The sequence below is a fragment of the Salvelinus alpinus genome, chromosome 18 (genome assembly GCF_045679555.1).
Source record: "Salvelinus alpinus chromosome 18, SLU_Salpinus.1, whole genome shotgun sequence".
Taxonomy (NCBI): Eukaryota; Metazoa; Chordata; class Actinopteri; order Salmoniformes; family Salmonidae; genus Salvelinus; species Salvelinus alpinus.
This window is the reverse complement of record NC_092103.1, coordinates 1,153,773-1,166,891: the sequence shown is the minus strand read 5'-3', so window position 1 is coordinate 1,166,891 and position 13,119 is coordinate 1,153,773. Positions and strand designations below refer to the sequence as shown.

Here is a 13,119-nt window from a genome sequence, read left to right as displayed (position 1 = left end):
ATTTAATTGGAAGAAGATCTGAGTGAAATTGTGTGGGTATTTCAATAGGGGTATGATAAAGCGTGATGTAAGTAAGGGGCCTCAGTCTCTACGGTGCGGGTTCAGAGTGGTTGTTTTCTGTCCCATTGAAGCCTGCACCTGAAGCAGAGATCCCCAAGGAGGAGCAGGACAAGTACCAGGAGGAATTTGAGGACTTTCAGCAGGAGCTGGACAAAAAGAAAGAGGACTATCAGAAGGAGCATCCGGAAGTCCAGAGAGAACCCAGTTAGTTCCACTAAATAAAATGTTCTGCTTTTTTTTTTTTATACTTTTTATATTTAGACTAATATACTTTATTATTTAATATTGATGTTATTATTCAATAGTTTGGTCAATTAAATGTAACTAAAGAGAGACACACACTATATAAGCTCCCCGTAATTTATTGGTTAAAACACCACATTTTCGGCATCAGTGCCTCCTTCAGGGTGAAGAACACACTGATGCCGAAATGTGGTTTACCCAATAAATTACTGGGAGCATATATATATATATATATATATATATATAGATACACACACAGTTGAAGTCGGAAGTTTACATGCACCTTAGCTAAATGCATTTAAACTCAGTTTCACAATTCCTGACATTTAATCCTAGTAAAAATTCCCTGTCTTAGGTCAGTTAGGATCACCACTTTATTTTAAGAATGTGAAATGTCAATAATAGTACAGAGTGATTTATTTCAGCTTTAGTTTTTTTCATCACATTCCCAGTGGGTCAGAAGTTTACATACTCAATTCATATTTGGTAGCATTGCCTTTAAATTGTTTAATTTGGGTCAAACGTTTCGGGTAGCCTTCCACAAGCTTCCCACAATAAGTTGGGTGAATTTTGGCCCATTCCTCCTTACAGAGCTGGTGTAACTGAGTCAGGTTTGTAGGCCTCCTTGCTCGCAAAAGCTTTTTCAGTTCTGCCCACAAATGTTCTATAGGATTGAAGTCAGGGCTTTGTGATGGCCAATCCAATACCTTTGTTGTCTTTGTTGTCCTTAAGCCATTTTGCCACAACTTTGGAAGTTTGCTTGGGAACATTGTCCATTTGGAAGACCCATTTGCGACCAAGCTTTAACTTCCTGACTGATTTCTTGAGATGTTGCTTCAATATATACACATAGTTTTCTTCCCTCATGATGCCATCTGTTTTGTGAAGTGCACCAGTCCCTCCTGCAGCAAAGCACCCCCACAACATGATGCTGCCAACCCGTACTTCACGGTTGAGATGGTGTCTTCGGCTTGCAAGCATCCCCCCCTTCCTCTGTTTGTCATTATGGACAAACAGTTCTATTTTTGTTTCATCAGACCAGACTATCTTTGTCCCCATGTGCAGTTGCAAACCGTAGTCTGCCTTTTTTATGGCGGTTTTGGAGCAGTGGCTTCTTCCTTGCTGAACTGCCTTTCAGGTTATGTCGATATAGGACTCATTTTACTGTGGATATAGATACGTTTGTACCGGTTTCCTCCAGCATCTTCACAAGGTCCTTTACTGTTGTTTTGGGATTGATTTGCACTTTTCGCACTAAAGTACGTTCATCTCTAGGAGACAGAACGTGTCTCCTTCCTGAGCGGAAAGACGGCTGCGTGGACCCATGGTGTTTGTACTTGCATACTATTGTTTGTACAGATGAACGTGGTACCTTCAGGCGCTTTGAAACTGCTCCCAAGGATGAACCAGACTTGTGGAGGTCTACAATTATTTTTCTGAGGTCTTGGCTGATTTCTTTTGATTTTCCAATTATGCCAAGCAAAGAGGCACTGAGTTTTAAGGTAGGCCTTGAAATACATCCACAGGTACACCTCCAATTGACTCAAATTATGTCAATTTGCCTATCAGAAGCTTCTACAGCCATGACATCATTTTCTGGAATTTCCCGACCTGTTTAAAGGCACGGTCAATTTAGTGTATGTAAACTTCTGACCCACTGGATTTGTGATACCATGAATTATAAGTGAAATAATCTGTCTGTAAACAATTGTTGGAAAAATTACTTGTGTCATGCACAAAGTAGATGTCTTAACTGACTTGCCAAAACTTTAGTTTGTTAACAAGAAATGTGTGGAGTGGTTGAAAACGATTAATGACTCCGACCTAGGTGTATGTAAACTTCCGACTTCAACTGCGTGTGTGTGACTCTATGGCCTATAGTTTACGCAGTTGGTCAGCACAATTTAAATATCAATAACAGAAAACAAATTAAGTCTAATGCAGGTTATTGGCTACTTTGTACATACTAGATGCTACCAATGGATGCTATGCTGTCTAGATGCTAGAACTTGATGCAACAGGTGTGTCCTGTTCTGTGTTAAGTCGAGGACATGTACGAGAGTGTCAACGACAGGGATATCCGCCAGGTGTTTGAGGGTCAGAGCCAGATCCACCTGGAGATCAAACAGCTTCACCGTCAGATGGCCATGATCCTCGACGAACAGAACCGCTATGTTTCTGTGGTTACAGACGAGATATCCAAACGCCAAGGGGAGTTGGTGGGACAGGTAGGAAGTTTAAGTGTACACGTACACTCGCGCGCACAAACATTTACATTACGCACACAATTACAACTACCTACTGCTCTGATTGAGGCCTTGCATCAAGGAGGGAAGGTTTCATTCATTAATACCACTGCAGACTATGCCACTAACCTCAGATGTTTACTCTGTTTTGTTGACCTCAATATAGCCATTAACTTTGCTAGACTTGAACTGAAATAGGTGCTGGTAATAATGTTGTGTGCCGGTCCTGTTTATTTAGGTGCAGGTACTCTGCAGGAAATACTATTGTGCTAATTTTCTATAAAAGGTGCAGGAACTCAAGCAGTAAAAATCTTGAGGTGCTGGTACTCTGCTCCAGTTAGCTCCTGCCCAAGTCAAGCACGGGCCATGGACATACAGTGCCTTCAGAAACTATTCATAACCCTCGACTTCTTCCAAATTTTGTTACAAAGTGGGATTAAAAATTATTTTCTGTTAACGATCTACACAAAATACTCTAATGTAAAAGTGGAGGGAAAATTCTAGCATTTAAAATAATGTATACACGAATAAAATAATAAACACGAATATATGTTTTTTGATTATATAAGTATTGAACCCCTGAGTCAATACATGTTAGAATCACTTTTGACAGTGATTACATGTGACTCTCTTTGGGTAAGTATCTAAGCGCTTTACACACCTGGATTGTACAACATTTAGTTGTTGATCATCGCAACCATTTTCAGGTCTTAGATTTTCAAGCAGATTTAAGGCAAAACTAATTCAGGAACATGCACTGTCTTGTTGGTAAGCAACTCCTGTACAAGGTGTTCCTCTAGGATTTTACCTGTTCTTAGATCATGATGCAGCCACCACTAAGCTTGAAAATATGGAGAGTGATACTCAGTAATGTGTTGTATTGGATGTGCCCCAAAGAAAGCACTTTGTATTCAGGAAAAAAAAAGTGCTACTCATTTTCTGCATTTTTTGCAGTATTACTTTAGTGCCTTGTGCAGATAGTCTGGGTAGCCATTTGAAGAGGAGTCTTATGGCTTGGGGGTAGAAGCTGTTTAGAAGCCTCTTGGACCTAGACTTTGTCGTGACTTGGTGTATTGATACGCCATCCAAAGTGTAATTAACTTCTTCACCATGCCCAAAGGGAAATATATATATATATACAGTATATCACAAAAGTGAGTACACCCCTCACATTTTTGTAAATATTTGAGTATATCTTTTCATGTGACAACACTGAAAAAATGACACTTTGCTACAATGTAAAGTAGTGAGTGTACAGCTTGTATAACAGTGTAAATTTGCTGTGCCCTCAAAATAACTCAACACACAGCCATTAATGTCTAAACCGCTGGCAACAAAAGTGAGTACACCCCTAAGTGAAAATGTCCAAATTGGGCCCAAAGTGTCAATATTTTGTGTGGCCACCATCATTTTCCAGCACTGCCTTAACCCTCTTGGGCATGGAGTTCACCAGAGCTTCACAGGTTGCCACTGGAGTCCTCTTCCACTCCTCCATGACGACATCACGGAGCTGGTGGATGTTAGAGACCTTGCACTCCTCCACCTTCTGTTTGAGGATGCCCCACAGATGCTCAATAGGGTTTAGGTCTGGAGACATGCTTGGCCAGTCCATCACCTTTACCCTCAGCTTCTTTAGCAAGGCAGTGGTTGTCTTGGAGGTGTGTTTGGGGTCGTTATCATGTTGGAATACTACCCTGCGGCCCAGTCTCCGAAGGAAGGGGATCATGCTCTGCTTCAGTATGTCACAGTACATGTTGGCATTCATGGTTCCCTCAATGAACTGTAGCTCTCCAGTGCTGGCAACACTCATGCAGCCCCAGACCATGACACTCCCACCACCATGCTTGACTGTAGGCAAGACACACTTGTCTTTGTACTCCTCACCTGGTTGCCGCCACACACGCTTGACACCATCTGAACCAAAATAAGTTTATCTTGGTCTCATCAGACCACAGGACATGGTTCCAGTAATCCATGTCCTTAGTCTGCTTGTCTTCAGCAAACTGTTTGCGGGCTTTCTTGTGCATCATCTTTAGAAGAGGCTTCCTCCTGGGACGACAGACATGCAGACCAATTTGATGCAGTGTACGGCGTATGGTCTGAGCACTGACAGGCTGACCCCCACCCCTTCAACCTCTGCAGCAATGCTGGCAGCACTCATACGTCTATTTCCCAAAGACAACCTCTGGATATGACGCTGAGCACGTGCACTCAACTTCTTTGGTCGACCATGGCGAGGCCTGTTCTGAGTGGAACCTGTCCAGTTAAACCGCTGTATGGTTTGTCCTCTGGGTTTTGCCTGCCATATCAGTTCTGTTATACTCACAGACATACTTTTAACAGTTTTAGAAACTTTAGTGTTTTCTATCCAAATCTACCAATTATATGCATATCCTAGCTTCTGGGCCTGAGTAACAGGCAGTTTACTTTGGGCACGCTTTTCATCCGGATGTGAAAATACTGCCCCCTACCCAAGAGGTTAAGCACATTTTTACTCCTGAACTTATTTAGGCTAAGGGTCAAAATAGGGTTGTTTTCTAAGATGGCGCTGCAGTAGAACGTGTATCGGTCTTTGTCTTTGGTCTTTTCCTGTGTAAATAGCCAGTCTTCTTCGTATACATCTTAATCTCACTTTCTATCTACAAACTAAATATACTTTCCTGCAACCCGCCTCACCCAATGTGGTACGGATTTTGGATTTTTCTTCCTTATAACTGGAACTTCCATCAGGAGCTAGCCAGCTACTAGTCTTTGTTAACCACGGCTAGCGGTCCTCGCCTTTTTTCCCCGTCATCAGCTAGCCTTAGCTCGGACAACACCTGCCAATCTGCACAGCGCGATATCAACCCAGAGCATATCGGACTGCTTCTCTCTACCATATCACCGGATTCCTGCCGCTCTGGATCATTACTCCGGATCATCGCAGTTAGCTAGCTGCAAACGAGTGGCTACTGTTAGCTAACACTTCTGTCCCAAAGCATGCACCAGCTGGTCTTGAGCTAGCCTCGAGCTAGGCCCATATACCAGCTAATTCTAGGGCTACTATACCTTCTTTGCCAATTGGCCTGGACCCTTTATTGTCGACACAGAGCCCCGCCGATCCATCATGAATGGACTGCCGACGTGATCGCCCGATGTGGTCTCAACCGGCTATTCTGTTATGATGTTGCCGTAGAACCAGCTACTAGCCCCGGCCCACTAGCTTTTCTGAACGCTGTGTCCCCTGCTCGCCTAGCGTAATAGTGACTACCGAACAGCACCATGACTCGCCTATTGCTGCTCTTTTGACCCTATGTGCACTCGGCTACACAGCTGATGCCCCCTGGACTGTTTCAATAACACGGTACCTCATTTTGTTTACCTGTCGGTCCCAGCCCAGAATTCACTCCAGGTCATCTATAAGTGTCTGCTAGGTTTAAGCCCCGCCTTATCTCAGCTCACTGGTCACCATAGCAGCACCCACCAGTAGAACGCTCTCCAGCAGGTATATTTGCCTTGTCATCCCCAAAGCCAACACCCCTTTTTAGCTGCCTTCCTGTTCTCTGCTGCCAATGACTAGAACGAATTGCAAAAATCACTGAAGCTGGAGACTCATATCTCCCTCACTAACTTTAAGCATCAGCTGTCAGAGCAGCTTACCGATCATTGCACCTGTACATAACCCATCTGTAAATAGCCCATCCAACTACCTCATCCCCATATTGTTATTTATTTTTTTGCTCCCTTGCACCCCGGTATCTCTACTTGCACGTTCATCTTCTGCACATCTATCACTCCAGTGTTTAGTTGCTAAATTGTAATTATTTCGCCACTATAGCATGTTTATTGCCTTACCTCCCTAATCTTATATTTGCACACACTGTATAGGTCGCAGTTGTAAATGAGAACTTGTTCTCAACTGGCCTACCTGGTTAAATAAAGGTCAAAAAATGTTTCCTGACCTTTTGTGCCATGGGTTTAGGTAAGAAGCTAACGAGCTTCAGACTATATAATCTCACTTTCAATCATATGCTGCTTCCACATTTTAGCATTTCCTTTTTTATTCATTTGTAAAAACATAATTCTACTTTGACATTATGGGGTGGTGGGTATGTTTGGTCACTGGCCTACACACCTCAATTTAATTAATTGATACATTTTAATACATTTTAAAACAAAATGTGAAAAGTCAAGGGGTATGAATACTCTCTGAATGCACTGTATGTATGCCAGTTTTATTACTAAAAAGTAAAGATGCCTTTACTCAAACATCTTTCAGTAATTTATCCTTAGGTATAAAACATTAATTAATTTAATTTATCTTTAGGCTCCTAGTCAAGAAATGGGTGCAGTGGTCGCAACACAACAGGAGATACTGAGAAACCTGAACGAGTTGAAGTAAGTGCAGTAGCAATAACCATTGTTTTGTTTTCTTTCTCTGTATTTGTTTATCACCTTCAATGTGGCAGAAATGTTTTGGTACCTTTCCCCAGATCTGTGCCTCGACACAATCCTGTCTCGGAACTCTAGGACAATTCCTTTGACCTCGTTGCTTGGTTTTTGCTCTGTAGTGCACTGTCAAATGTGGGACCTTATATAGACTGGTGTGTGAATTTACCACAGACTCCAATCAAGGTGTATAAACATCAAGGATCATCAATGGAAACAGGATGCGTCTGAGCTCGATTTCGAGTCTCATAACAATGGGTCTGAATACATATGTAAAAAAAAAAATTTTTTTTTTTTATTTGTAATAAATTAGCAATTTTCTACGAACCTGTTTTCATTGTTTTCACATTATCGGGCATTGTGTGTAGATTGAGGGGGGGAAATTATGTAATCCATTTTAGAATAAGGCTGTAACGTAACAAATTGTGGAAAAGGTCAAGGGATCTGAATACTTTCTGAATGCACCCCTGGACTTTTTCCACATTTTGTTGTGTAAAAGGTGTAATTAAAATGGATTTAATTGTAATCTACACAACATACTGTGGAAGAGCATTTTTTTGGGGGGGTTAATGAAACATAAGACACTAATATATCTTAATTAGATAAGTATTCACTACGGTTTAATATTTCCCTGGTATTTTACAAATTCTCCATCCCAAGAACAATCTATTTTCTTCCGGGTAACCGGGTATTTCTCGCCCCCAAAAAACGTGAAATACATTCTGAAGCATATAAAATCACCGGACAGAAGCATGTGCTATTCTAAGGTGAATTATACATAAAATTTTAATGTTCTTATTGCATTCATTATTCTCCAAATGTATAGTAATTCTAAAGCAATTAATAACAAAGTCGTATGTCATCTGTAATTCTAAATAATTGTTAAATTACGAGCCTAGTCGGTTTAGCCACGAAAAAAGTCAGCAACCTTCCCACTAGCCATGATTGGCTAAGATAATGAGTGGGCTGGACATGCCGAGATGAGTTTGGATTGGTCTGCCAAGTAGCTGCTTCTGTCTATAACATGAGCTGGTCAGTATGTGTAGAAAGGATTACCTAACACAGCTTTTTTTTAAAGATATCACGTAGTAGAACTGCATAAGTGTTGCTCTCCACTTTCTGGAGGACCGAGTTTTGAAATCAGTGGAATTAGAGTATGATAGCTAAGGAGATGGAGAAAATGCTGGCGTGTTGATTGCAAATATGCAGAGGGAGATGTATAAAACACCTGTCTCCGAATTACATCTTCGAACTAACATGCTGACCAGACCGCCTGTCGCGTGCTTTGCAAAAAAAAAAAAAAGTAAATATACATGTTATTCAATTATTACACTGCTCGCGAGCGTCTGCGTTGCCAGGGACTAAAATAGAAGTCGGTTCTATTTGTGACGCTGATCGCGGTTCAAGTCCTGCCTCTCCCATCTCCTCATTGGTTTATAGAAGCAGATACCCAAGTGCCATCTCCTCATTGGTTATACCCACGTGGGTGGTTGAAAGATGAACTGAGTTCGGTCGGTCGTCGTGGTAACTGAGATGCCAATCGCCATATAAAGTCCAAAGAAGAAAAAGCCTGGAAGGAGAGATGACTAGAAACGATTCGTTTGACCGTTTTATGTGTGGATTAATTGTCGGAGTAGAGGACCTTGTGCATTTCAGGTAAAATAACAACTCAACGTTTATATCCCAGACAAATTAGCGAGCAACAGCAAGCTAGCTAAATAGGACAAATTAGCTAGCAACTGCAAGCTAGCTAGCTAAATTACCATAAATGTTTAAGGCTTTTCGACCAGTCCCTAATACAATTAGTTAAGTCTGTTTTGGTATTTTAACCTGCGTATCGGGATCGCGCTTGGTGTTGGGGGACAAAATCTATTTGCGCAAAACCGTTACGGTGTTGAGGGAAACCAACCATGGCAGAGAGGGAGAAGTGTCCATCCATATATACGGTTAAGATATTCTAGCGAGATACATGTTTCTAATTATGCCAGTCGTTTTCATTTCAGGTTAAAGTGTACTGTTAGCTAGATACCTAACGTTAGCTGGCTGACTAGTTAACGTTACGTGTATGATCTGTGTGGTAATATTATTTGAATCTCAGCCACTTGCATTGCTAGTTATAGCCTAATGTTAGCTAGCTAACATTAAACCTGGTTGGTTCGCTACCTGCAGATTCATGCAGGGTAGTAACGTTATGAGTTGGGATTATGGCTCATTGTTTAGCTATCTACATGTCTAAACAAAATAATCCACTATGCAAGTAACCATTTCAATAGAATGTTAATGATGTCACTGCGACAACTGTCTAGACGTATCTGGTAAATTCCCTCTGGCTATCTACTCTGATTTCGGAGGATTACGTAACAGCCTAACCAGCTCTGCTAGGCCAAGTAAAATGGTCAGTGAGCTTTTCTCAAATTTGTCTGAAGTAGCTGGCAAGCTAGTCATCCTTAGCTTGGGTGCTTGACTGCTGTTGTGCGGTCAGAACACTCAAAAATCAACCCTACTCCTAGGCCAGAGCGTCCAGTGTGCGCTCTGAACTCCCTGCATTTACGAACGGACAATCTGACAAGGTTCTGAGTTTACGAATGCCCAGAGCACACATTAAATTTACGAGCACACCCGTAGTATAAACCAGCCTTTAGTCTTGAAATCTTTGGTTGTTTAGTACATGGGCTCAAATGTGAATCCTTAGAGATGGGTGGGGCTAAAGCTTAAGAGGGTGTGAACAATGCTGAATGGGTGCTGACAAAGAAGATATCTCCCATAGGTGTACCAAAATATTCAAGAGCCATTTTCTCAAAAGTGAGGTTACAAGGTTATTAACTTTCAAAGCAAAATTACTTCCCCGTTGTTCCTCAACTATAGTATATGATATACCATTTTCTAGCTTTGAGTACACAATTTCAAATTGAATCGAGCTGGTCGGTCACAAATAGTATTTTCACAAAATAAGATGTTGGTAAAATCATAGGCTAGCCTACATCGTATCCAAATATAGCCACCGCATAAAATAAATAAAGTGAGCCATCTGGCTACACAAACTTGGTGTTGATGGGGAGTGCGAAGAAACAGACAACCAGTAGTAGTTGAGGGGAGCTGCGCAGCACAGTGGAGAAAGATTGCGAGTCACTTTCGCAAGTTAGGGGTCCGTGATGATAAGCTACAGGGGTAGGCTACGTAAAGGAAGAGTTTGGTAAATAACTCCAGATAAAATTGGACTGCAGTACACTGGAATGTCTGGCATATATGGTAGATGTTGTGTGTAGCACAATGCTGTTTGCATTGGCATGGCAGGAGAATCCGTCACTTGCAGCCATTTCTGCTTGAATTTCTTGTCAGCTTCAGGTAAGACTGCATAGTTCTAAGACGTTTTGCTACTAAAGCGCCCATGCTCTTGCTGAAGCCCCTTCTCTGTACTTACCTCCCAAGTGTTTGGAGTGTAGGCCAGCCTGCATGTTGGATCAATCAACTTGTCAAACTGCCTGTAGTCTAAATTTTATTTTGCGCTTGCAGATTTAGCATTCTGCCTTGTGGCATTACTTTTAGTGAAGCTCTACTACACAGTCAACATTTTTTTTTAAATTAATAAAAGTAGGTTGGCCTACTTAACCTGTAGCTCAAAAGCTGGAGCCAATTTTATTACCATAGACCTACTAATTGCATTTCAAGGTCATGTGTACAGTTTAAGCACAAACAATATAGTAAATACGATGGGCTCTTACAACAGTGCGCACACTCAGCCACACTGAGCGTTGGATCATTGATCATGCAGGTAGTAGAGTAGAGAAGGCCATGAGAAAGCAGATTTAGACATTGCATATAAATTAAGTTCCATTTCATGTCATGTGGTTTATATAAATAAATTTACTGGTTTCTCAGTTATTTATCCCGGGAAACCGGAGTTGGTTTGGCCAGACAATCTCTAAATCTCAGTAATCCGGTTCCCACTTTAAACCCTATTATTCACCCCCCTGAGTAAATGCATGTTAACACCTTTTGCAGCATTTACAGCTGTGAGTTTTTTGGGGTAAGTCTCTAAGAGCTTTGAACACCTGGATTGTGCAATATTTGCCTATTCTTTAAAAAATGATTTCAAGCTGTATCAAGTTGGTTGTTGATCATTGCTAGACTGCCATTTTCATGTCTTGCCATAGATTTTCAATCAGATTTAAGTCTGAATTAACTATATCTAGACCATTTAGGAACATTCAATGTCGTCTTGATAAGCAACTCCAGTGTAGATTTGGACTTGTGTTTTAGGTTATTGTCCTGCCGAAAAGTGAATTAATCTCCCACTGTCTGTTGAAAAGCAGACTGAATCAGGTTTCCCTCTAGGATTTTGCCTGTGCTTAGCTCCATTCTGTTTTATTTTTTTTACCCTGAATAAACTCTATACAGTCCTTGCTGATGACGAGCAAACCCATATGATGCAGCCACCACCATGCTTCAAAATAAGAAGTGGTACTCAGTCATGTGTTGTGTTGGATTTGGCCCAAACATAACACTTTGTATTCAGGACAAAAAGTACATTTCTTTGTCACATTTTGTGCAGTACTACTTTATTGTTGTTGCAAACAGGATGCATGTTTTTGAATATTTTATTCGGTAAAGGTTTCCTTTTTACTCATTTAGGTTAGTATTGTTGAGTAACTACAATGTTGTTGATCCATGCATAGTTTTCACATATCACAGCCATTAATTGTTGTAACTGTTTTAAATTCACAGTTGCCCTCATGGTGAAATCCCTGAGTGGTTCCCTTCCTCGGTCAGTTGACAATCTTTTTAGTGACTGAGTGTGTTGGTACACCATCCAAAGCCTAATTAATCACTTTAACATGCTCAAACAGATATTCATTGTCTGCTTTTGTTTATTTTCACCCATCTACCAATCGGTGCCCTTCTTTTCAAAGCATTGGGAAACCTCCCAGGTTTTTTTTTTGTTGTTTGAATCTGTGCTTGATATTCACTACTTGACTGAGGGACCTTACAATTATCTGAATGTGTTTGGTACAATCATACAGCAGTCATTCAAAAATCATGTTAACCACTAATATTGCACACACTGAGTCCATACAACTTATGTGATCTGCTAAGCAAATTTCTACTCCTGAACTTATTTAGGCTTGCCATAAAAGCGTTTGAATATGTATTGACTCAATATATTTCATTTTTTCATTTTTAATTAATTAAAACACCCCCCCCCCCCAAAAAAAAATAGACTTAGACATTATAGGGTATTTTGTGTGAATCAGTGAACACTTAGCTCCATACTCTACATTTGGGAGTGTTACTGCTTACTTGAAACTGTCCCTATTCTTTAGCTACCTCTGTTATTTGGAGGGGTACATCCTTTTTACGCAATTTAAGATGATTATAAAGCCAAAAAGACTGACAAATGAAAGCAATTGGAAGGCTATAAGTATCAAGCTCTCGAGGGAACTGCAACATCAAAAAAGCAATCAGAAGGAGCCCGTGTTTTATATCTGTGTATGACGGATGTATTTAAAAGACTGACGTCTAATACTTTGAGGACAAATGGTGCTAAGATGTGGCCTTTTCTTGCAGCCATCCCAGGGCCACATGGCACAGAGCTGAGGGACAGTCATACAGTATAAGACGTTTGTATAAACAAAATCTAATTTGTTTCTCAAAATTACAAACGAAGGAAAATCTCCCTTGAGAAAGTAAGTGAACATTTATTAAACCATGCATGTAATCTTTATCTCATCCAAGTGACCCATTTATGAAAAAGCCCTTCTCAGATCAGAGAACATAATTTAACAGACTACAGTAAGACAAAGTCATATTATTGTCTATAGAAAGGGGTCACAAATTTAAAGAGGTTATATTCAGGTAGATTATGATCTAAAACAGCTCAATCACCTGTTACTGCATTATAGATTATAGGCCAGATGTGCATCTATACTATATTTGTAAACATTTATGTCAATCAGTTTCTGTAGCATAATTTATCACGATGAGCCCTTACAAGTATTTTCACGTCCGGATGAAAAGTGTGCCCAAAGTAAAATGCCTGCTACTCAGGCCCAGAAGCTAGGATATGCATATAAATAGTAGATTTGGATAGAAAACACTCTGAAGTTTCTAAAACTGTTAGAATAATGTCTGTGAGTATAACAGA

General features: G+C 40.6%; 1 protein-coding gene across 3 annotated transcripts in view; it reads left to right on the top strand.

Annotated features, from left to right (window-relative positions):
- Positions 1-13,119, top strand: part of LOC139543485 (protein ERGIC-53-like) — a 28,830-nt gene that overhangs the window by 7,644 nt on the left and 8,067 nt on the right. For 2 of the 3 annotated variants that reach the window (XM_071349589.1, XM_071349590.1), the window contains exons 8-10: positions 132-264; positions 2,347-2,531; positions 6,856-6,926. In XM_071349589.1, coding sequence (XP_071205690.1) covers positions 132-264; positions 2,347-2,531; positions 6,856-6,926 — 389 coding nt within the window. Of the gene's footprint in view, positions 1-131; positions 265-2,346; positions 2,532-6,855; positions 6,927-7,021; positions 7,235-13,119 lie in introns of those variants that run through there. The other variant, XM_071349591.1, reaches the window with a different exon arrangement.